A 26139-nucleotide genomic window follows, 5' to 3' on the forward strand; every position below is an offset into this window, starting at 1 on the left:
CCGGGCCCGGGTTGCCGGTGCGCGCGCGGGCGGCCCCGGTCCCGGAAGGGGCGGCTGCTTCCGCCCGGGGCGCGCGCGGGGCGGGGCGGGGCCGGGCGGGGTAACGGGCGGGGCGGGGCCGGCGCCACGGCGGGCGGGTCTCGGCGGTGCGGGGCCGCGTCCCGCTCGTCCCGCGGCACCGTCACTCCGAGCCTCAAAGGGCACTGCTCTCCCTTCCTGCTGCTCCTCCTTTGTCTCGGCCGAAACTCGTAGGGGAGGTAGAAAACACTGTAGCTCCATGTCTGTCCCTCCTTCCCCCCAGCTAATCCCCCATCTGGAGAGTAGAGGAGGCGTGTCCTGCCATGGTAAGGAGATAAATTCCCGACATCTGTCGCTAGGTTTGTGAACACAATTATTTTTAGTGGAGCTTTCCTCAGGGCACAAGTGTAAGCTGAGAAAGCTTTTAATATACTGAGTTTAAGGAAAAATTATCACTGGCAGAAGGGAACATGAAACAGCAAGCCTCTTGAAGAGTTTTGTTTTGGTTTTTTTTTAATAGTAATGGACCACTCCTTTCATGAAGGATTTTATAGATGCTAATTAAGTTTTAATTACAGTCATTCAAATAATAATAACAGAAGTGTCTTAATTGTATCCTTTACTGCTAAACTGTGGACATAAAGGGGAGCTTTGTGCAAACACAACATGATTCAAACTCATGACGTAAGTGATGTAATGAAACCTAAGCATAATATGCTTATATCAAAACTGACTGCTCAGTGTGCATCTTTGTTTTTCACACCATTCGCAGACAATACAAATTGTTTTGAAACATCCCCTCCTCCACATAATTGTTTGGCTGAAGGTAGTTCCCAAGTCTGGAAATTCCAGATTTTATCACCTCAGATGGCAAACTTTGACCTCGGTGTTCACCTCATTGCACTTTTCTTGCAAAGCAGGTGCACTTTAAAATTTTCTTTGTTGTTCTCTGTTTTCTGAATTTTTTGACATCTTGACATTTTGACATCATTTAGCCAGTGTTTAGTACGTATTCCTCTAGAATTTAGTTGGCCTCACATTTCAGTATGAGCTAATTTCTGCAAATGTCAAAGAGATTGAGAAACTGCTAGTAATCCAGATGAAATTCATTCTGGTTAAAATATCAAAATATATCCATTTACACAAAGAGATGTTGGATTCCATTAAACAGAGAGGGCGGGGAAAAAAGGAGGAGAGGGAAGGAAAGCTAGTAACACAGAGTCAACCAAACATCCAAAATAAAACACAAAACGTTTCTGATGTTTCATGACGGAAAAGTTTTCATGGTATCTGTGATTACACTTTTCATGAGACCATGAAAAGGTTGGAAGAGTCTTTGTGTGATCCTGTACAAATAATGATTCAGGAGTGTACAAATCCTGTACAAATAATGATTAAGAAATCCTCACCCAACTCCTGCAGCTCTTTGACATACAGTGTACTTACCTGGATGTTGGTAGCAACTGCTTCACTCTCTGGAAATGTCTCTTTGCATACAATGGTTTGGGTTGGAAGAGACCCTGAAGTTCATCTACTTCCAAATCTCCTGTCAAGGGCAAGGATGGCACCCACTAGACCACTCAGAGCCCCATCCGGTCTGGCCTTTAATACTTCCAGGAATGGGGCATCCACAACACCTCTGGGCAGCCTGTTCCAGTGCCTCACCATGCTCAAAATAATGAATTTCTTCCTAAGATCTAATCTAAATTAATTTTTTTCAATTACAACCATTTTCCCCTTGTATTATCACTCATATGCCGTACTGGAAGGCCTCAATGAGCTCTTGCCAGAACCTTCTCTTCTCCAGGGTGAGCAAACTGAGCTCTCTCAGCCTGTTGTTGTAGGAGAGATGCTTCAGTCCTCTGACCATTTTTATAATCTCTTCTGGACTCTCTCTAACAGGTACACATTTTTCTTATGCTAAGCACTCCATACCTGGACACAGCACTCAACTTGTGAGGGCAGAGGGGGACAATCACCTACCTTGATTTACTGGCCACCCCTCTTTTGATACAGCCCTGGATACCATTTGCCTTCTGGGCTGCAAGTGAACTCTCTAAGTCCTTCTCAGAAGGGTTACTCTCAACAAGTTCTTCTCCCAGTCTGTACGCAGTCTGGCATTGCCCTGACCGAAGTGCAGCACTTTGCACCTGGATTTGTTGAACTTGAGGTTCCTATGGGCCCACTTCTCAAGTTGGTCCACCTGGATAGGATCTCTTCCTTCTATTGTGCCAACTGCAGCACTCAGCTTCATGGGTCTGCAGACCTGCTGGGGTGCACTCGAGTCCCACTGACAGTGTCGCTGATTAAGGTATTAAAGAGCCCTGGTACCAAGATGAAGCCCCTGAGGGACACAACTCATCACCAGCGTCCACCTGGACATAAGAGCACTGACCACAACTCTGGCTGCATCCATCCAGCCAATTCCTCATCTACTGAATATTCTATCCATCAAATCCATCTCTTCAATTTGAGATAAGGATGTCACGTGGGACCGCTGTAAGGAAGGACTTACAGATGTCTAGGTACTTGGCATCTGTCAGTCTTTCCTTAGCTGTTGCTGTCACTCCATCATGGAAGACCACCAGATTCCTCAGGCATGATTTGCCCTTAGTGAAGCCATGCTGGCTGTCTTGGATCACCTCCTTGTCTTGTATGTGCTTAACACTGTTCCATGAATATCTGCTCCACAGACTTCCCAGAAAAGGGAAGGGAAGGTCTCTGGTATGTAGTTCCCTGGATCTCTGGCATGTACTTCCCTGGGTCTTCCTTTCTCCCCTTTAAAAAAATAGGAATGATGTTTCTCTTTTCCAGTCACTGAGGACTTCACCTGACTGCCATGGTTTTCTGAATATGGAGTAGAGTAGCTTGGCAACATCAGTCAGTTCCGTCAGGACTCTGGGATGCATCTCATCAGACCCCACAAGCTTGTGGCTATTCAGTTTCATCAGATGGTCTAGAACCTGCTCTTCACTTTACAGTGGGAGGGACTTCATCTCCATTTTGCACCATGCTGCTTGTTAATGAACGTGGTCTTTATCCTTCTAATCTCTCTTTAGAGCTGTCTTAAGACAAAAAGAATGATTATTTTGAATTTTTGTTTTGTGGCCCAAACTGCATGTTGTAACGCAATAAAAAACAGTCTATAGGATGCCCCTCATTTTTTGCTTGCATGTGTCCCCTTGCACCTTACTTAAACCAAGTAGAAAATGCATGAGCCCTTTAACCCAAAACTGAAACAAATATTTCCATGAAAATGCACTACATTAATAATTTCTATTCAATTGCTAACAAGTGACCATAGTGAGAGCATCTCTGGAGCACCTGGAGTATTTTACAGCATGACTCTGGCTCCTCAGTGTAAGAGAGCAACTGGTCAGAGGAGAGTAGGTATTGCAACTACTTCACTCCATTAACTGTTTAAGAATTTAGAGTTTGCAGCCCAAGGCAACAAGAGATTTGAATTTCTCTCTGGTATTTAAATGCTACAACAGGTACCTAAAACCATACAGGCGGTGTAGTAGACATTTGCAATGTGGCTATAAAGGGTGCAGGTAGTGAATGTCCTTTGTTACATATTCGCATATGTGCCAGTACAGCTCTGCATATAAAATTCTTGAAGGGAAAAATTATGAAGAATAGTTAGGTAGAGATGTAATTAATTGTGTGCTAGTAGTACTTGCATTATGTACTTTAATAGAACTAAGAAATCAAATGACAAAGTTTTCATTTATTTCAAAAAGTTAAAGATACAGTGGACATTCAGACAAAACATGTCTGAATCTTTGGGAAAAACATTGATATACAACTTCCATTCCCACAGAGCAAAAAATACTTGTTCCCTTTAGCACACATTTAGTAGCACACAATTTAAAGTATGCATAATTTAACATTGTAGTTTTATCTTAGATTTCTGTTGACATGAATAAATGAACCACATTCTTTGGAAAACCATCTTATCATGCATAAAACATCCATTCTTCCTTCAAGTGTTCAATAAATCTTCCAGGGTGAGAGAGACTTAATTTTTTGAAGGCACAAAAGAGAAAATCAACAAAATCGCTTACTTGTTCTTGAGGGTACCCTCCTATTTCAGCCCAGAATTGGTTACCCTGGCATCTGCTGGGTCTGTGGGTGTGTGGACCTTTGTGTTGTGAAGTATTGCTGATCTGAAATCAATACAGGGAGGTAGGATTTCCTGGTATTATGGTTATTTTCTTCTCTTTTAGGCTGGTGGTACAACTGTATTAAAACTTATTAGATAACATTTTATTACTAATGCGTAAGGATGCAAAAAATATATTTGTGAATTAATAGAGTTTCTAAGTAGCAGGTCAGTTGAAAAGAAATCACCCAGCCCAAATCCACATGTATTCTGAGGAATATCGCCCTCCCCTAATAAAAGGAAAGAGCTAGAATTTAGGTTCTGAGAAAACATAAGTAACAATGAGTGAATATGCTAAGCAACTACTTGGCTAATTATTAACATACTCATACTTCTCAAGTTTGTAGCTTGGTGGGCTTTTCTGCTCTTTTGTGTAAGGAATAGTCAGGTTTTAAGGACATACTACTCTTGAGGTATATAACTGGCATTCCCAAGGGCAGATTTGGGACCTAGCTCCCACTTCACACAACTGAGAGTGATGGCTGCCTTGAGGCAGTGGTGCACCAACTGTTGGGGGGTGGTCAGATCTCCCTCAGTGCCTGTTTCTCTCTGAAAACTAGCAGGAAAATCTGATGTGACAAAGCTTATTTTGATGCCTGCTGTTAGGCAGTAAAACTCCAGGTCTTAAGTGACAGACCACTGGAATGGAATTCATATAATCTTAGTTCTACTCTGTGCTGGTTTTGGCTGGGGTAGAGTTGATTTTCTTTGCAGTAGATAGTGTGGGCTATGCTTGGGATTTATGCTGGAAACACTGTTGATAACACAGGGATGTTTTAGTTATTGCTTAGCAGTGCTTGTACAGCCTCAAGGCCTTTTCTCTTCTCACACTGTCTCACCAGGGAGGAGACCGGGCGTGCACAAGAAGCTGGGAGGGGACACAGCTGGGACAGCTGGCCAAAGGGGTGTTCTGTATGACCTATACCATATGGTGTCATGCTCAGCAATAAAAAGTGAGAGAAGAAGGAGGAAGAGTGGGGATGTTTGGAGTGATGGCGTTCCTCTTCCCAAGTAACACATGGTGCAGCTCTGCTGTTCTGGAGGTGGCTGAACACCTGCCTGCCCATGGAAAGTGGTGAATTAATTCCTTGTTTTCCTTTGCTTGCAGCGCGTGGCTCTTGTTTTCCCTGTTAAACTGTCTTTATCTCAACCCTCGAGCCTTCTCACCTTCTGGTTCTCCCCACCCTCCCCCCTCCCTTCTGCAGGGGAGTGAGCTAGGGGCTACAAGATACTTAGCTGGGGTTAAACTAAGGCATACACTCACAGTGTCACTAATTTGCTCTGATCTTGGCCAGTCCCTCCATTTCCATCCCAGCTTTTATCTGCTTTTTACAATTAGAGGTTAAGCTCTGTAGGCACAGCCTTTCTTTAACCTTTTTTCAGCACATACAATGTGGGGGATGTTTTTATAATGTGTGCAGGTAAATAAATATGCAATGCAGTACAGAGTCTGTATGCTACAAATCAACACACACGCAGAGGTTGTGTGGACATTGTTCCTTCTATTCTTCCTCAGTGCAAGGACATCATCTATCAGCTTCCCTGAAGCTTCACATCATCTGTGGCTGGCTACAAACCTGTCACATGTGTATCCCTACATTTGCAAACAAATACATACACCCTAAAAAACCTAGAGTGGGATGACTGTAATAAGAATTTGAGTAATGAGAAACTTGCATTTCCTTAGCTCTATTATCTGTCCAAATGACAATATTCTCAGCACTCCATCTGAGCTAGTCAGGGTTCTTAACACTTAGAGCTTTCTTACCAGTTTGAAAAGGTTCATCTCCAAATGCATCATCCCTATAGAGAAAGTTAAGTGAGGTTAAGTGAATAACAAGGAATTCATGAGTAATGATGAGTTTGCAGCTATTCATCTTGTCATTCAACAGAGCTGGGACAAATGGCATCATTCTATTAAGGGACTAGGAATCAGGAAATCTGAGAGTTGAGGGTTAGAGCAAAGTTGGTTCATAACATATAAGAATGGACAAAAATATTTTTATGAACATAATTAAGGAATTATCATATAATTTAATGTGTACTGTACATATTTATAACAAGTCTTCATAGTTTAATTAGCTTCAGTTTTCAGAAAAGCAGTGCCAAATTGTTTAACCAACATAGAGTGATGTAAAATGTGTACTTTATATGGAGTTCCTGTTTGCATAGCACTGCTGTAATATCTTCAGTTGGCATGTGTTGGGATTGAGCTCCTTTATGGTATTGCCTTTCCTGAAAAATGTGCCCTTCCCACATGCTATTTTATTGAAATCAGTATTTTCCACTGCAATTTCTTTTTTTAGTCTGCATGTTATATAATCCATATCCTTATATATATATTCAATCAGAATCCTTAAGCTGAACAATTGTCTCCAAATCAATATTGGTTGAAAATAGCTCAAAGTAGACCTTAACTCATCTCACTTTTCTCTTATTAAAATAACACAAAATTTTGTATAATTTCCAAATTTCAATGTTGTCTATATAATTATTTAATCTTTTCATTTTAATGTACTTTCTAGTTTCAATATCCTTTTTTTCTATTAATCCTGTTTTTTATACTCTAAATGTTTTCATACTTATATCATGTTATTTTCTTTTTTTTTTTCCTTGCGATTTTCTGGTCCCTTTGTCTACCTCTTTTTTTTTATTGCAGCTTTCCTTCTTTCTTATAATGGGGATGTGCTAGAGTAGAGTCAGGCACATTCCAGTCTGGTTTCTAGTTCTGTAGACAGTGTTTCAGGAGTCGCTTCCTCTCCCCATCTCTCTGCATTCCAGTCTGGAAAAACAAGATGATTAGCTGGCTGCTGTGTGGTTAGCTTTGAGACACATTGGTGGGAAAGCTCCTTTAGGAACAATTATTATATTTTTGTATTACACCTTTTCTCTACCTCAGCGCTCATCCTTATTTTCAGCTCCTAAACTAATTCTTAGCTCCTGCTTCTCCTTCCCTTCTCCCCCTCCCCATCTTCTAGCAGTAACATTTTCAATGTAGACCTTCAGCATAGTATGGGTATTACTCATTTTGCCATTTTGTGTAGATTATATGTCAGCTACATTCACTTTATGTCTCTCTTCAGGGAGAACTGTGGCAGCTCTCATGTGGCTGGCTCCATTGATTTCATGCTGACTGATGCCAGTAAAAGCATGAATGATGGTGCAACAACTGATTTTAGTTAAAAAAATGTTCAGAAGACTCTTGGGAAGATAAGAGATGTAGAAAAAGCAACAAATGTAAAGTTATGAATAGCAATCACAGTGTCCTATGAAACCCTGTAAAGAGCAAATGCACTTACATTAAGGCAGCCTTCATGTGTTCATTCATGAGGTTATTTAAATTGTGGTGACATGGATCTAGGGCTTTTGGGAAAAGATTTAGACAAGAACTACTTTGAGATTATAGTGCTAATGTCAAGCATAAATCGAATGTTAGCCATATCTTGACTATGAGAAAAAGATATGCCTTGTCTGTGTCAATATGTTACTACATCCATGGTCATTCGTTATGAACCTATTTTTCAGCCTTTGGTTTTGAACAATCTTAATCACTTTTAGTGAAAGAGCAGGAAATAGTCAGCCTCAATGTTAAGTATCTCAGACTAAGTGCCAGAAGTGCTATTCAGTGAGTTGTGAAGTAAAACTGTCTCAGTCCATATGGCTGTAGTGAAATAAAATGCAGCCACCAACATTCTGATGTTACTTGCAGGAGCTAAATGTTCACACTGCAACTGTGGAGATGATGTAGAGACTGAAGGAAAGATGACAAAGCATACTGTAATTTTTATGGGTTAAAAGTCATAAACTATATACCATATCAGACTAAACCATAGGTCATAAAAGTTAAGCAGCACTTCCATCCTGCCTTTGATAGAAGAGCACCTAGGATAGATGAAGGAATTGTTTGAATGCTCATCATTTTTTGTAAACACTGATTCATGTTCCAGTTACATGCCCATTTTATAGCTCTGTCACTGCTGATCACTCTAAAATCCAATGGCATTTGTGAAAGAACACAGCTCTGACCTCATAATTACAGCAACATCTCTTACATATCCTGCAGTTCTTACTGGAACTGCTGGTTTTCCACAGGTTGCCCAATTCTGTATTTAGACTTACTGTGGGCTGTTATGTAGCTACTGTTTTCTCTGGTCAGCATTTCAGCTGAGGGCTTCTGGAAAGATGCAATTCCAATAAAGTGCTGGATGCAGGCCAGTGAAGATATATTGCTGGTGGTTTATTTTGATTTTATTATTTAGATGAAAAAGAATCAAGACTAGATATAGGATTAATAGAAAAAAAGGCAGACACCAGAAGAAACAATAAACAAAAAAAAAATCCCCACCAATATTGCACTGATTATGGAATACCTGGAATATTTTCTGAAATTATGTTGCTAAAGTGTATCAACAGTAAGCCAAGGTTTCTTAATAAGTAATATATAATAAATAAATGATAAATCTAGAGTATCTTCGCTGAAAAAAATAATTGAATTCATGCAAGAATATGAATAAGAAATATGTTGCTTGTTTCTCAGAACAACAAATTATCATTCAATGAAATAGAAAAATAATCAGAAATGTTAGAACTGTGATATTAGAAAATGCTATTTTCATATGAAACACAATGTGCCCAGGCCATGCATTATGAGGCATATTGCAGATTCAGGAATTTAGCAAGATGCAGACGACCATGACAAAAATCAACCAAGTAGTAATAATAATTAATTTCTCAAAAGGTGCCTGAAGAAGCATATCTGTTTTACCCTTTAAAAGGCAACAAGATAACCTGCAATTTTTTGAGAGCAAAAGAGGATATAATCTGGGGACAATTTAAGTAACTATGCTCACAAAATATTCTTTCAGCAGCAGTTTTTGATGAACAGTCAAAGAGAGAGTAATCCAGAGCAGGTGGGCATGCAGGATTCATGCAGTAATTCAGATTATTTTCTATACTCATGATAATGCCTGTCCGGTTGTTGGGATTTTTTTTATTCCATGACCTGACCCAGTTAAATGTTTGTGTATTTAATATGCCTGGTAAGCTATTATTAGAACATTTTTAATTATTCATCACTCTTAACTCTTCTCTTGAGTGCAGTAATTTGATACGATGTTCTGAATACTGGAAGAGCACCTTGTTTTGAGGAACTTTCTGACAATGCTTAAGCTTCTGTTTCTCATATGTGATTTTTTTCCAATCCTGCAATTTTCTGTGAAGGCTAATAATTGTCTTGGAATATTTGTCTTGTTATGAAAATCTGACATTATTTCTATCCTGCAAAAATTAAGCAGATTAATTTACCTAAATACATACATTTGAACACAATGGAAAAAACTTTTTTTGTTTAAAAGTTAAAGTGTATTTTAGGCTTATTAGCCATACTGTACTGTGACTAATTAAACCTGAAGTCCTCTATTTATTTGCAGAACAGCTATTATGCAGACCAGGTAAGCCGTGGCATGTTTCCTTCCCTTATTTTGGAAGTGTTTTCTTCAAGATAATCAGCAAATAATTTACTTTTCTGCTTATTCAGGACATAATCAAACCATTGGAATCAGTATCAAGATCACAGAGACTTCAAAGAGCTGTGAAAAAACATTTAAGAAAAATGCCACAAAAATATTAAGCACTACCAAGCTATGGTATGTCATATTTGCACATACCCATTCCTATAATCTGGACTGAGGCAATCTACTTTACACGGGCCATAGTACATGTTCTTGCTCAGTACAAAAGATTTCAATAAATTGTTCAAACAAACCTATGCTAAAATTGCTCCCTAGAAATCCTGAAAACATATTTTTAAATTCATGCACCAATTAACACGTAAAGCTCATGCTTATAGCTATAATTATAGCTATGGTCACTGCTAATGTCAGGTTAAAAAGTAAATTAATATTTAATACTATACACCAAACTAATAATTTTACAGAAGTGTGATTTACCACAAGTGTGGAATTACATCATCAATTTACTTGGTCACATTTCACCTCCTTTGTAAAAGCTGAAGTGCAAATATATTTAACTCTCTCAGCTGCATTGACTTTCTCTAACTGGTATGGTTGACACCTATCTGGAGACAAATACCACTTTTTGACATACACTTCTCCTGGGATTCCTAGGCCCATGCTTAGTTTTTTTCTGTAATCTTAGTGAGGCCAGTGGACTATTTAGTTTCTACTCAGGTTTCTACATACAAGTAAAAAATACTCTGGTTTATGTGGTATGAGACTATTTCAGGCATTGCAGCATGGTGGATAACAGCTGAAAGCAGATTTGCTGTAAGGTATCCTGAAACAGTGCCACCCAGGGTTTATGTAGGAGATATGCTCTTCTTGCTGCAGACCTTGACATTCCCAAGTGTATTTTGAGCTAGTGCTCGTAGAAAAGTCCAGGATTAACCCTTGAACTTCACACTGCCATTGTGAACTGATTCCTGTATACAAGCAGACTGTAACTTGAAGTGGCTACAAAATAAAAATTTTTGTACAAATACAATTCAAACATTATCAATACCTTTTTTCTTTTTTTCTTTAATTCCCTCTACTAAAAATCAAGACTAAAAAAACGCTTTTGGAGTGCTTTCCTGTTTTGCTGAGGGATTGTTACTATCATACCTCCCCATGCCTTTGTCCCCTTTTAAAAAGTTAAATTCAGTCTCTGAGAATACCACACCTTCTGAAAAGATGGAGGTCTTTATGTCTTAGATGTGGAAGAACATGGCTAACAGGGTACTTGTTAAAAGTAGCAGAGGTGATGTCGTTGTGCTTATCAAGCCCCAAGTTCAAACAGTAACCCCTGGGGCCAATTTTTTTGAAGGAGCAAGATTTTGCCTTGCACAGCACCTATGGGTGCTGTGTTGCAGCTGTTACAAATAGGAGCCTTGGTTTCTTGCAGTGTGACTGGAGATACAGGGTGGGTTGCAGCCTTTCTATCAGCATGAAGGCATGGGCAAGTGGGGGTGTGTTCCCAGCAAGTGTGCTTGCAAGAGCTGGTTGGGGTCCACTGCTTCCCCTTCCTCCAGCTGGCTGAAGTGGCCTGATTTATAGGGGACTGTGGTTCTGCTCTGTCATCCTCCCTGCAGGAGGAAGAAGCTGCCAGTCCCTTCTTACTATCCCTCCTTGGTGTATGCAAAACATCTAGACACCCCTCTTCTAGTCATTCTCTCTTTCCCCATGCAATGCCTCTGGCTCAAAGGGGCCAGATCTCCACACCTATTGTGCCCACCAAGTCAAAGAAGCCCTTTGTAATATTTCTTCTGATTCTGGGGTGGAGCAAAGTGGGTGGCATGTTGCAGAACTCAATTTGTTCTTATTAATAACTTTAGAGTCTTCCTACCTGCCTCAGGCTAATGTATTAGGAAATTCATTCCTCTTTTTCTCCTGATGGAAGTAATGGTTATGGAAGTATCATATCTCAGCAAAATACTTTCTTTGTACATCTGGATTCTGTGTAAAGCTAGAAAGAATATAAGAAGACAGATGATGGACTGAATATATTCCTTCTCCCAGCCCCATTCTCATTCCTTGCCATTTCCTCCCCCCCCCCCCCCACCCCCCTCAAAAAAAAAAAGTTGCACCCCTGCATTGAGATTATCCTTTGCAAAACCACAAGATAATTTGGATTGGAAGGGACCCTTAAAGACCATCTACTCCAACCCTCCTGCAATAAGAAGGAATATCTTCAACTAAATCAGGTTGTTCAGAGCTCTGTCGAACCTGACCTTGAATGTTTGCAGGGATGGGGCATTCACCATTTCTCTGAGCAACTTGTTCCAATGTTTTTACACACACATCATAAGAAATGGTCTCTAATTTTTTATCTCTAATAAGGTGAGCTTTAATGAGCTCTAGGTGGATATATCTGGATATCTCCAGCCTGTGGGAAAGCCTTGGTGTTTATTAAGAGTACACATATGAAATTGTGCATAGATAAAGAAAGCCTAATTGTTTAACAAACTGAAGATTGGGCTGCATATCTGTATTTAATATTGAGCATACTTGCCTATACAGATCTTCCCCTACTCTTTTTCTGTCAAAGTCTTACAAAAATTCGATATTTGTATGTGCAAAATTCAAGTACAACAATTTTTTATTACTTCCTTCTTTGAAGGAAGTGTAACATCTATGACCTTAGCAAGGTTTTGCATTTGTCCTCCTCCAACATTTCTGGTTGCCAGTGTAAATACGTGCCATCATATTTAGAAAATGTTGACATGTTTTTCAGGTGTTGTGACAGCTATTTCTACAAATGCTTTAATGGAACAGTTGCGTTTAAAATATCGACAAAGGCCATGGACTGAAACTATGAAACTTGTTTATTTTTCCATGGTAAGAACTACAGGTTAGGTGAGAGAAGGATCTGTGGTATAAGAGTATGTTTCCAAGGTATTTAAAAAGTTACCTTTCAAAACCAACAAGCAGAACCAACCAACCAAAAAACCCCATGCAATCCCAAACCAACTAAAAGATAACCCCAGAAAAACCTGGTGCCTAATATACCTGCCTTCCCACTTTTCTTAAGACAATGGATTATAGAAGTTTCCTGCTTAATTTTAACACTTTAGGAGTTGTTTCTTGCATTATTTAAACTATTCAGGAGTCAGTACTGATTGTCTACCAGTTGAAATTACTTTCCATTCATTATCATTACCATATTCATGGTATGTAAAGACAATTTATTGCCTATAGGACTAGGAGAAAATACTGTATTTTAGAAACTGGTCTGAAATCTGCTATTTAGACTTTCTGCTGCTGTGATATACTTTAAGTCATTCCATGCTCCCTGCCCTTCCAGTAGCTAACTTAAGAATGATCTTCATAAAGAGCAGATTAGCACAACTACTGTGAGCTCAGTATAAAAATTCCCATTTTTTCCATGCTTCTTTTTATTAATGCTTAACTCAAGCCTTACTCAGGAAACAATTTTCTGAATTTGAATAAAGTGAAAACTCTTCATCAGTGAGTGTTCTTTGTTAACTGAAGTGAGAAGTATGGGAAGTTTTCAGATGAGCTTGAAGAGAAACTGGGAGGGTTTGCTTGCTACTGAAGTATCTTCAGCTAAAACTTGTGTCCTAATCTAAACAAGTACTCTTGTGGCACTTACTGGTCTCTTCTGTTCACTCAGACAGATTTTTTCTAAAATAAAAGCACAAGTATTTTCTTAGTTTACCTCTAGCTTCACAGTGAAATCAGCTGACATCTAGTGATCAGCTCAAAAGACAGGGGGATGGAAAGCCAATCCTTGCTCCAAAGACATCTAGTATGTAATTACTGCACATTAATGTCCTTAATAATCCATTCAGTGCTATCATTTCAGAGACAGCACCAATTGTAGGTAACCTCTGTGTTTTACAAAAACAAATAACCAGGGGTTTGTTGTATGGGGCATCTATGTGCTGTGTCTCTTAACTAGTAAATTAAGGAATCTTTTCTTGTCTCTTGTTTTCACAAATGTCCTAGGATAACCCACTTCGAAACCCTGTCAGTAATGCACCAGATGATCTCCTGCTTTCTTGCATGGAGAAGATAGAAAGGACATTAAATGGTAATGAGCTAATGGATAACTCAAAGTATATATTTTAAATATTGTGTGGAATCTACCAATGCTTCTCTATTGATGTTCTTCACAAAGAAGTCAAATATACAGACACAGAGGTGGATAAGAGACAAGAGACTTGCCACTTGTCTTTGGGCTAAACCTTCAGGCTATAGCTGTTCTTAAAGCCTGAGAATGATTTCTACCCAGCATAGCACTTACTAATCATAATAATTGTCATTAATAATAAGTCAATAAGAGATACTATTTTCTCATTACCTAAATCATATCCTTTAAAGCAAGAATATACTGGTTCTACTTCTTGATCATTACAGTTTGATTAAATTGCATTTCTGGTTTTTGCAGCTAAATCCATGTTTTCTGTGATGAACAAATTGGAACGTTTATCCAGACAAAAAGGGTAAGTTTGTTTATGAATAAATGCAAATGAGCAAGCATGGCTCCAAGTCCAGAGAGGAATACCATCTGGATGGCTTGTCAACAACGTTATTTTTTAGCTCAGTGTTCTAATGGAGTGTATTTGCTATTCTGATTAGCCCTTTGTGGAGGAGGTTGTTTGGTAAAGAGAGGACATAAGTGCCTACATCCCAAAGCTGCAGATTGAGGTTAATAGTTTTGAGCAGACCAACATGATAATGCAAAGAGCAGAGCACAAATACATGCCTGGTTGGATAGTTTTCAGAAGCTGAAGTGAGGAAGAGTTATTTTTGAAGCATCCCTGGTGTCTCTTCCCACTACCAAGTGAACTATACTAATTCCCTTTTTTAAGTGACAGAATTTTTATATTTACAAGTTTGGTTGTTTTTTTTTTTTTAATTTTTATTTTTCTCATCTTTCTCAGACTTACTGTTCATGTTAGCCCCAGTGGGACTGCCTGCTACATAACATCAATGATGTTTTATGTAGAAATTCAACTGGAGAAGGATGGCGATGTGATGGGTGTAAAGCTGGCTCACTTTGAAGAAGCTCCTGTGGTAAAATTAATTTTCTCATGATCCTGTAGTCTCCCACATGGCTTCCACCTGTCATGTCAGAAAGGTTTTGACTTCCTTTTGGTCTTGTCACACTTGCAAGCCTGTGCATGACACCAGCTACCTCTTTAGGCATCTTAATCTCTCACCTAAACTTACAACTCAGTTACAGATACTAAATACTCTAATGCTAAGTATTATAGAAAAAGTCAGTTCACAGGCCCACTTTCCAAGAATTTTGTGGCATCATGCATAAATATTTTTATTTTCATGCTTCAATGTTACCAGTATACAGTAAATAACAGTATTTCCAGGGGTTTAAAATATTTTCCTGCCAAGGTGAAGTGCAATATATATTCTCAATGGGTGTCTTGGAGCTATTCTGTTTTTTATTCTGCTTTCTTTAGGAGTATATATATATTTCTACTAGTGGGGATTTTTTCTAGCAAAATTTTTAATAAATTATTCACAGAATATCATTCTGAAGTTCACATATCATGTTCTGCAGTTTTTGCAGAATTACAGACAATCCTTCAGGTCAAAGATAGAACAACAACCTGTTGTTGGGGGTTGGGGAACATAAACTCTGGTTTTGGTCAGTAAGTATCCAAATTATTACATTACCTTGTAGTTAATTTTGTCCATTATTTTTAGTTGAAGTCAGCTCTGGAATTTCAAATTGCTCTATTATCCAGCACAGGTCTGTTGATCAGTGAGTGCTGGACAATATCATTAGAATGAAAATTCAAATTCAGAGAATTCTAGCACAGCCAATAAAAGAAAAACTGGCCAAGATGCATTTTCTTTTCTGAAAGAGTTTATCAACAAACTATTTCAGTTAATTTTACCCTCTTTCACAAAGCCTTTGTTCTTCCAATTATTATAATATTTTTTAACTATCGCTCTGTTACTCTTAGTTTTGAGTGTTGGTTATTTTTCTTTTTATTCTAACCATGCAGCTACTTAAAAGTAATGGAGATCAAGCTTATCATTACTAATGAAATTCTTATAAAAGATGTGTCACAAACTTCAAGAAAGATGAAACTCCTGTCTTATTCCTGTAGGTTTGTGATGACTTGGTCCAGCTTCTAAGGTAAAGAATCATGTATAGGGTTTAATGTTGAATGGAAAGGAATTCCTGATGCTAGAACTATTCCAGTGTAAAAACTGAAGAGGGGAAAAAAAAAGGAAAGAGATTCAGGGAACAATAATATCAATCAAGTAAACAACAGAAGAACTGACCATTTGGATACCATTTTTTGTGGGAAGTTGGTTCCAATCCTCCACGTTGGAAGTTGGTTGCTATTATAACTATTATTACCTGCTTCAAATTTGCAAATTCTAGGCTAAAACTGCAGAAAATATGATTTTGAAAAGATACTCCAGGATGAGAATTATTTATTTTTGAAGTCATTCCACTGAATGCATCTGCTTCAACAGAGCAAGGGTAAAGAGTAATCCCCAATACATTGGCTCTAGTTGCCAGTCAAACACAGCCTTGGAATACTGGCCTTTATCTTGATTGCAAGAATTATAGAATTACATGGACCCATAGTTTTGGCAGTGGACTGATGATGACAATTCAGAACTGGCAGATTTACAGATACAAACTAGGTATTGCTTTTCCTCTTCTCCTTCTATCAAATACTAAATTGTCTTTTTATTGTCCTTATGCAAATATTTTAAATGCATGTCCTTCAGGCTTCTCTCACAGCAATGAAAGCAATATGCTATCACATGGCCTGAGTTTCTTTGAAAATACCTAGGGGGAGATGTGACCCTAATTTTCTCATGTAGCAGTAACAACACTATATATATTTGTTATTACCACGTTTTGTTCTGTCTGAATAGTGGCTGCTCCAGGTCAGGCCACTACTTTAAAAGTTCATTTGTAAGTTCTTCAGTTCTTCAGATCGAGGTTCCAGATTTTAATAATAATGAGTATATGTAGGAAATTGGATTCTTATTTAAATACTGTGGTCGAATACTAAAAAGGGAATGTAAAAAGGAAAGCAATAATCATTTACTTTGAGTGTTTCATCTCTCTTTTATATTATTCACCATCAGTTTTTCCAGCCCTCTTTTTTCCTCAGAAATGAATTATATTAGCTTTCTGTGTGTAAACAGCGATGACTTAAAGCTTGAACTAGCACTTTCCTAGATTTTTGACTTCCAGTGATGCTAATGCTAGCAGTTTGGCTCTGGGCACTGGCATATAGTTACCATTGGTACTGTGGGTGCTCCTTCTCTGCCTTCCTGGTTTTGTTAAGATTTGTCACAAAGCGCAAGTATCCCTTCCACGCCTCTTGGTGTAGTATTTTATTTGCTTGTAAGGCAGTTTGTTATATGTGTAATGTTTCCCATTGAGCCTCAAAGTAACTATAAAATTAAGATGAACCAGCCAGCTAATGCATAGGCTGGTGCTGTGTCTGCTCCTGCACCACACATGACTGCTTCCCTCCTTTTTCCCAGGGTCCCCACTAGTCTAGCTGGAAAGAGACAGAGGAGAGCCAAGTAACTTGTTTAGGCTCCAGGTCTGAAAGAGTTTGTCCCAATGTCAAAGTTAAGGCAGGCTTATTTTGTCTCTGCTGATTCACATTGCAGCCACATCTGCATAGGAATGAAAGGTCAATGAGCTGTCTGTGTTACTGCAGCACCAGAGTCTAGTCAGACTCGTAAAACTCATGTAAAATTACTTAAGCAAGTGAGTAAATACCTGGTGAGTTTGACCACAGCTCAAGGCTGTCACACCAAGTCAAAATGTGCAGGAATTCTAGGGTTTGAGCAGCCTGGACCATTCATTTACAAACCAAGCTACTTGTCCCATTTTTTTTGTTTTCTTTTTCTATGTATCTATCAGCAATATTTAAGGTCTGTCTCACATGGTGCTGTGAAGTGCAGCATTAGTACAATTTTGATATTTTAATGAAAACAGCAATGTACACTTGCATGGTCTTAAGGACTACTACTTAGGGAAGTAGTAGTACATGACTAGCTTTATTGGAACATCAGGAAAAGTGTTTTGCAGCTGATGAGCTGTCATATTTGTATTTCATGTACATTTATTGCTTTCAGAATTTCAGTGCTTATTTCAGTGCCAGTTTCAGCTATAATTGCAGTGCTTCTTGCAACAAAACCGAAGGATACATCTTCTGGTATCTGCTAAGAAAATTTGAAATCAGTATGCTACTTGATCTGATAAGGAGGGAGCCACTGTCACTCTGAAATGTTGCCTTTTCTAGCAAGTTATGTATAAAAGAGTTCTTTTCAATCTCATTTAGTAGTGAGATAGTAATTATTTCTTTTTGTTAGGATGAAGAACTATGATGCCTTTGGCAAGATTCTAGAAGACCTGTCAAATATGTATCAAATTCCAGGAAACAGGTTGCAGTTAATTTTTACTCAAAAACTTTTGAAATCCATAGCCTAACTTTGTTTACTTACAAAAAAATTTCTTTTCTTTTTCCCAGTGAAATGAAAGCTAAGGGATATCTTGCTTTGCAGGCCCTTGAAAAAGACCTTTATTCAATGTCTCTTCTAGACAGGTAACTTACAGTCTATGTCTTTATCCTTTTACCTCTACCCACACCCACTTGTTTCATTAAAAACAAGTTAACTGATCTAATTAAAGAGCAGGATGTGAAAGGCTAATGAGTTTTCTCCCACTGGGAAGCTTGAAGCCTTTGTCAACCCCAGACATGCCAAACCAGATGATCTACTGAACTCCTATGCTTTACCTAAGGGACTTCCTGGGAAGCTGGTTGGTTACAGAGCTTGGTGTGTGTGCACTTTGCCACCCATTGGGAGTAGTGTGTCTGAAAGCCAGCAGTCATGGTTAGATCTCCCTGTGGCAGAAGTAAAATACACCTTTTGGGATCCTGCTGTTTGGGTATCTCATTTTGTCCTCAGGTTTTAGATCAGGAGTAGTGGATGCCAGCTTTCCTCCTTCCTTTTCTCGTTTCTCCTTTCAAGAAGTAGGATTATGGATAGATGGGGAGCAGTTTCCTAAACCTTCTGGTAATTGTACAAGGATATTCATTATTTTCAATAAATTGGAGTTGAGGGCAGTTCTTTCCTTCTGGATTTTTGAAATATCTCTTCTGATATCTTGCCTATTAAGTTACATACCTTGGCAGGTATGGCCTCCTGTAACTTGAAACACCCTCTTGGATTATTTTTGCAGTTTTCCCTTATGAAGCATAATAACATTATGAACTCATATGCTGTATCCTTGCTGGTCACTGATATCTCAGTAAATATTATTTATAAATTAAACAGATTATTTGTGCCATCTATGCTATAAGTTAATGCACTGCAGAGTTAGTACACTGCTATGCAAATGTATGGCTATATGTATTCAGCTATATAAACACACTTGAAGTCAGAGACTGGTTCTGTTCAAGTTAGTTTATCCAGGTTATTTCTTCATTTTTTGCTCAACTAGTTGCCACTCTAATATTTTTGATCCCTGTCCTTTCTCATAAATAGCACACCAAAGTGCAACATGAAACAGCTCAGACAGAGGGAAAGTGGAAGCCCAAGTCCCAGGACTTGGTGGTGTTTTGGTGGTGGACATACTGGACATATAATCTACTTACAAGAAAGTATTGTCTTCTTTTGATTAAGGGTGCAAATTAGAAATTACATTAGCCTAGCTAGCACTGCAATGCTAGGAAACTGCAGGAAACACTAATTAAGATATGTTTTGAAATAGAACACAGGATCTAAGCAGAGTTACTGAAGTACTTAATGGAAAAGTAGGACACCTGGTGCCAAGAACTGGAGGTGATTTTTTTCTTTTTTTCTTTTTCTCTTTTTTTTTTTGTGTCTTTTCCTTTTTCTGAATTCAAAGAATTGTAATCAAATAACACTACTGAGTTGATCTTTATGTACAGGAAAGATCCTCTATATAAATAACACCTGCCCTAGAGACTTATTGTGCCTGTATTTTCAGACAATGTACAGATATACAGAACATATATTGAACATATATGTTTTAAGAATATATAGAACATATGTTTTAAGTAGAGATGTACTCTACAAGGAATCCCCTCTGCCCATCTACAGTGCTGTTTTTTTCACCTTTGTGTCAAGGTACCCAACACATTTCCTCTATTGACCTGTGTAGTAACCATTATTTTTTTATTCCTCAGGAACTCCAATGAACATTGAATTTTACATTTCTCCCTATCAAGTTTTGGAAGCAGAACTAAATCATGGTAAAGCCATTACTGTTTCAGCAGAAATAGCTAACATGAAAAGTTTTTCATTAACACCCATTTCATTAAGCAAAGTTAATTATTGAAAGCTCAGAAAAAAATGTAAATTTCTAGTTTAGCAGAACACTTTATGTGATGCACTTTAGCAGTTTTAATGTCCATCAGGAAACTACTTTCCATTTCTTGGTTGTAGATTCAGCTATTGCTGCTATCATCTTTGGGCAGCTTTGGCCTTTTGGGTGTGGTCACTGCATGCTTTTCACTGCCCACACCACTGTGGCTGTCAGTTGGACCTGACCTTCCAAGTCTTTACCATTGTATATTTTGCATGCATATGATTAATTTACTCTAAAATAAGGAAAATAATGCCATTGTCCTTCTCCCTCAGGTTCTCAGGTATGTGGAACAAAAACGGCAGTAACTGTTGAAGGCACGGATACGCTCCACAAACTGCCTCTTTCTCCATTAATTGTAGATCCTCAAGATGGAGAGGACAAGTAAGGCTCTGGACACTTGTCAATACAGAAATGTATTTACAAGACACTGGCACTGACTTCAGCATAACTTACATTTAGCCTCTGTTGAAACTGGAAGTTCTGGTTTTTTTATGGCTTTTTTGCTCCAGAGCTATACTCTCTGTAATCTGTGGCTTTTATGGTTTTCCCAAATTGACTTCAAAGGTATTGTGTTCATATTTAGCTATGTCAGTTGCATTGACCTATGTGTTTGTCATAGATTTAAAGCCAGAAAGAGCCACTGGAACAATACTACTGAACTTCTTAGTATTCAACAAGCAAGTCCTTCACAGTAGATTCACAGTAAAGAAAGCATACACTGAAAGATACTACACCAAAAATACACAAAATAGTTTGTCATCTCACTATAGGTACTGACACCTCATCTCTACCTCAGTAATGTCTGGAGGGAAAGTCTGAAGCAACTTTCTGAACTAAAATACTTTAGAATTGTTTGTAAAAAATATCACTTACTTTCTATGTCTCACTTTTCCTTTCTGTCAGTTTTAACATTAATAATGTTTTAAACTATTAAAGTTGCATTTATAAAGCAAAACATTTCTCAAGTCAGAAATGTATGGAGCATAATAAACTGCTAGGGCCCTGATAGTGGTCTTGCACTTAGAGTCCTTGTTATGGCAATTTCTGGAAAAAAAACTTTCATTCTGACTTTTTTTTTTCCTAGCAGCCCTGCATTTTTGCAACTGACTGATGAAATCAGCATGCATTTGCCAGCTTTTTTTGTTCTGAAGTTTCATCAGCCTGTTCCAATGTCTTCATCCAGTATTGAAGAGATACAGAGGCTCACAGGCATGTTATAATTATTTTTTAAGACTAAGTACCTCTGTGACTATACATTGCTTGTTTGCTTTTTACTTCCCTGTGTTAATGTTGTAAGAAGTTGCTTCTGGGGCAGAACATTTTCTGTTCTATCAGTCCAAGTGTAATATTTAACAGCCAGTGCAAAACACAAAAGTTCTAAGAAAGATACGACAATTACAGGCAAAGTTAAACACTCTACCTGAAATTCCCAATAGCAAAACTAGAGGAATAAGGAAGAAAATCAATATTTTTGTCTTTTCCAAACACTGGGTTTGTTTATAATAGTAGCTTTCATAACCTACTGTCATAACCTAATTGCTAATAAAAAATATGACCTGATTTCAGGAATTCAGATTTCTGGCTTGAAACAAGCTCCACTGTCTGAGCTAATTGTTCAGTCTACTCTTAAAGAAAAATGCAGTGAAGACTTGTCCACAAATAAATCCTGCTTCTTTGTGGTAAGTATAGGGTTCATTTGACACACTGTGAATTATCATTTCCCCATAAGCAAGCAATGTAGGTTTCCCAGAATTCCAACAAAAGTGCTCTTTAGGAAACAGTACAATTTACAAAGCAGTATTAGATCCTTTCATGAAAGTGAGCTTCTCATCCTCATTAATGAAACACTGTGTGCTTGGCTGCTGAAGTCATACTAATTTGTCTGTGTGTAACCCAAATATTAACTCTCCGAAAAATTGCTCGGAACTTTATAATTAATGCCTTAAAAAGAAGGAAAGTTATTGACTTGTGTGAGGAGCAAGTCCCAATAAGGTATTTTTGAAGATCTTTATCATGCTGCATGTCACACTGTTTTAACAAAAGGGATTTCTTAATTAGACAACACTGAGACTATTGATTCCTTTTCAAGGAACTGGCAGGAAGAAAAATATAAAGTGTCACAACATTGATGCCAACTGCTATCTATAGACAAAGTTGTTTAATTGAAGAAGCCTTTCCTTTTGCGTTATTGAAATACAGTTGCTTAGGCTGCATTAGATGCAAAGTTTTAGAATAGAAAGTTGTGGTTAAGATGCCTTCTCCCAGACTTATGTACAGGGCAACTAGCTTCAAAGATCTACCTTTTTTTTGGTAGGAAGCACTAATTTTGCAATTCATGGCAGCAGAAGAAGAGGGCACATTTTTTCTGTTCTACTAGCAGTGTTCATAGACCCCATTGCCTGCATAGTTCTTGGACCTTGAGGTTGTGGTACAGAAGGTAGTAGTAAATTTACACCATACTAAAATGATGTTTGGCAAAGCTCTTCTCTTCTGTAAGATGGAATTAATCTTTCAGTTCTGTTAGATGCACGTGAAAGGCTCTGTAACTTTTCAACAATTCTCTAAAATATTTGTACTTGGTGGGAGAAGATTTTACTTAGGAGTTTAAATTTTTATATCTAGAATTACTAAATTGAATTCTAACCTTGAAATGAGTATAGGGAAAATGCTTTGGATCCAGGAAAAGCTGTTCAGCTTTTGTTGATGTAGATCCTCCTAATTAACTGCCCCGCCCTGTTCTTATGGGACAGTTCCCATTTGGCCTCCTGAAGTGGATAACATAATAGTGCACTTCTAATTTTGTCATAGAATCACTGTTAACATGGACAGGTGGTAGGTTTTTCTTACTATTTCCTCCTCATCTTCAAGTGAATCATCAGCAGATATTCCAGCCAAACATACCTCTCCAAAGAAAAAGTAGTAGTGATGGAGACTGGAACAACATCTGATGTTCAGAAGAGATTTCCAGCAAAACTGCTATCCTGTCTGTGCAACTATCAAGGAGCATTACTGTGATATTATTATCTTAGTGACTAACATTTTTATAGTCTATAGGGATCTGAAAAGTACTTGGAAGAGCTGGTGATACTTCAACTCCTGATCACTTGGCTCTGGGTGTATCTGCCTAATTTGGATATATTTGGGAGGGAGAGTGTATCTCATTTAGTCTCCTCTAAGGATTCTACTAGAACTGCAGAGTTATGATGGACATGCTAGAAATGTATCTTTTAAAAATATTTTTGTTGTAGATTGCCTGATGACAGTTGGCTAATAATGTCAAGCTTTACTTTCCTGTTTTCAGTCCTTAAAATATCACCATATTTGTTCCTTAGTCTCTTCCAGATTGCCCAAAGCACTGTTACTTCATAAACAAGGGTTCAGAGAAATCAGATTTAGCAGGAGCCTTGGTCAGTAAAGTCCCATTTAGCCATCCAAAGTGTGTGCCTGGTGTAATAGAGATTCTTCGACATCAAATGGCATATAACACTCTCATTGGCAGCTGTGTCTCTGAAAAGCACATAAATGAAGGTAAGTTGTGTGGCTGGAAGTGATGGCACAGTATTAGAGACAAACTGGTTTCTAAATTGGGTGTTGACAGATTTTACTGCTCCCTTGCCAAAACTGTCATTACTTGTGGAGCACTGTAAATTTAAACTTAACACTGACAAACTTAACTATGATAAACTTAACACTGTATTTAATTCTATTTCTTTTTTTCTATATTCTTTTTTAATTCTATGCTCATTCTATGCACATAAACTAAGTTGTCAAAGTAATCTATTGTATCAATATTATTTAAATTCTGGCATGTAATTCAGCTAGAAAAGTCCAACTTCAATGGTGGATATCACTAAACAGTAATTTTATTTCTAGATGATTCAGAACTGCTTTACTTTGAAGTGGTACCACACAAGAACACCAGCTTTTCTGTCTTTTTCCTTCATCCTGTGAAAGAGAATTTAGCCTGTGGTATGTGTGGAATAATTGCTACTGTCCTCTTTACTTGAGCTGACAAGGGACTTGTTTCTATCTCTTGCACTATGCTTCTCACTTTCAAACATTGTAAGGGCCACCCAACAGTGTGCAGCCCATTAAAAACACAAAGTGTATACACTTGTGTATCAACTGCTTACTAGAAGGTGTTCTGTACTCAAGAATAATACAGAAAGTAAATTTTCAAGTCCTAATTTGTCTTGGCCTTCATTTAATTAAAAAATTTTAACTTCCGCTATTTCTGTTTGACTGTATTAAGGAAAAGCAAGTCATGCAAATATGTTGCTGCAAACCTCCTTCCACTGTCTTCAGTCTTACATCTCTTCAGGCATCAAAATTAAAGGATGGTTTAAAATGTTTATAAGTATTTAAAAACTAACATTTTTCTGTTCTGTTCTTTCTCAGTGGTAATAGATGTTATAACCTCTAGAGAAGTCCAATGTCACCTTCATTTAAATCCTGAAGATCCAACTCTAAATTCTAGTGATGACTTCATAGCGAGAGTTGTGAAACGGTAAGTACTTTTATTTTATGAGTTGGAATGAACATCAGAGGTCCATTTAATGAAAATATCATGTGCATTCATAGTGCCATAAACTCAGCAACTAGAAAACTTCGCTCTAGTAAAATGCTGTAATACAATACTGGCAATATGTTACTTTAGTGTCTTAAGTATGCCTTTCAAAATTTTTAAAAATAAACATGATGAAGTGTTTCTAGTAGAAAGCATGTGGAAGCAGGGAAAGACTATTGAGTGAAGAGTTTTACCTTTCATAAAGATTTTTTCTTAAGACTCTAGCTGATGACAGTGTCATGTCTAGCATAATTTAGAATAGCATGGAAAGGTCTTTTTACACATCTACTTAATAGCAATCAGTCCTTCTCTTCAGAAAGTGAGTTGTATATGGCATGTCTACAACATTGTTTTTGGCATGTATTCTGAACAAATTCCAAGAGAGCAAGTTGTTGTGATAAATGAACATAAGAGCACTAATTTATTTGGTGTAATCTAGTATATGAGTATTGTCTGTTTGATGACAACAAACTCAATGCAGGTGGGATTTTGAATCTGATTTTAAACCAGGCACTATTTAAACCAGGTTAAGAGTGGGGAAAAAAAAAAAAAAAAAAAAAAAAAAAGGAAAGACAGTGTCAAAACATGAAGGTTACAATTATAAAACTCAACAAGAATTAATATATTTCAATATTCTTAGTTTTGGTTTTCACTAGAAGCACCTTTGGGATTTGTTTTGTTTTTTTTTTTTTTTTACCAGACCCTCCTACTCCTTCAGTTAAAGCTTCTTTGCACACTTAACTTCAAAGATTCAGCACTAGATTTCAGTGTGTCAACATGTATTTCTGGTACAGCACATGTAGTTTATATTATGGTTACCATGTAACACCAGGTTGTACAAGACAAAAACAGAAAGGAAGTAATGCTGGTTTTCATTCAGGTGTCAGCCAGCTAAAAAAACACAGCTACTTTAAAGAATGGTTAGTCTGTAGTAGTGGCTCAAGTGTCATTTCCTCCTGCAGTTGCATGTCAGTCCCAGTTGTCATGAGAGCTGTTTTCAGGAATGCTGCCAAGGTGAAAGCTGACAGTGAAACTCAAGACATGGACACAGAACAACAACCTGAGCCACAATCAGAGCACACTACAGATTCTAACAGTCTCAAAGAAAGCCTTTCTGGGGCTGGTGAGCAAGACTGGGTAGTGATAGATAAGCCAAATAATACAGACAGCACAGAAGAAAGTATCTCTACAGCCAAACTGGAAAGTCTTGATGATATAATGGAAAAAAAGTAACTCCTCACTATGCAAAACTTTGTGGAGGAAAGTAATTCCACAGCCAGTATAGAAGCTGATACAAGAAAACTGATGGTTTTATAAGGAAAAACAAAGTCTACTTAGTAATTTGTGAATGGCATCTCCTTTTTGCAAAATTTGAAATATGGGAAAGTAATTCCCTTGAATCTACATTTTTAAACATCCAAATCTGTAAAGTCTAACACTGTTCTATTAACCTTTGTCTTGTTACTGAAAACTTCAAAAATCCTTGTGGTAAATAAGATTCCCTCTAAAACTCTTTTTTTAT

General features: G+C 37.8%; 1 protein-coding gene across 4 annotated transcripts; it reads left to right on the top strand.

The window, feature by feature from the left end:
• Positions 1 to 14: 14 nt before the first annotated feature.
• On the top strand, positions 15 to 25869 carry LOC306800125 (mediator of RNA polymerase II transcription subunit 1-like). Of its 4 annotated transcripts, none has more exons than XM_079301953.1 (17): positions 15 to 344; positions 12413 to 12516; positions 13648 to 13732; positions 14090 to 14144; positions 14586 to 14718; positions 15780 to 15808; positions 18028 to 18099; positions 18186 to 18260; positions 19430 to 19500; positions 19869 to 19934; positions 20323 to 20431; positions 21135 to 21259; positions 21617 to 21729; positions 23383 to 23578; positions 23924 to 24019; positions 24449 to 24557; positions 25580 to 25869. In XM_079301953.1, the coding sequence occupies exons 1-17, from the start codon at positions 278 to 280 to the stop codon at positions 25848 to 25850; spliced, it is 1776 nt and encodes a 591-aa protein (XP_079158079.1). In that variant the 5' UTR covers positions 15 to 277; the 3' UTR covers positions 25851 to 25869. The 4 variants fall into 4 exon arrangements, with proteins under 4 accessions (XP_079158079.1, XP_079158081.1, XP_079158080.1 ...); XM_079301954.1 differs by lacking the exon at positions 15 to 344 and adding an exon at positions 4892 to 5255; XM_079301955.1 differs by lacking the exon at positions 12413 to 12516 and having other exon boundaries at positions 281 to 344.
• The last annotated feature ends 270 nt before the right edge of the window (positions 25870 to 26139 follow it).

The sequence above is a fragment of the Erithacus rubecula genome (genome assembly GCF_903797595.1).
Source record: "Erithacus rubecula genome assembly, chromosome: 3".
Classification (NCBI taxonomy): Eukaryota; Metazoa; Chordata; class Aves; order Passeriformes; family Muscicapidae; genus Erithacus; species Erithacus rubecula.

Bases quoted from the DNA above. Each gene is read 5' to 3' on its own strand.
- LOC306800125 (XM_079301953.1), top strand. From the start codon at position 278: ATGTCTGTCCCTCCTTCCCCCCAGCTAATCCCCCATCTGGAGAGTAGA. The intron at 20,432-21,134 runs GTAAGGCTCTGG...TTTTTTTCCTAG, and splicing joins CCTCAAGATGGAGAGGACAA to CAGCCCTGCATTTTTGCAAC. The intron at 24,558-25,579 runs GTAAGTACTTTT...TTCCTCCTGCAG, and splicing joins ATAGCGAGAGTTGTGAAACG to TTGCATGTCAGTCCCAGTTG.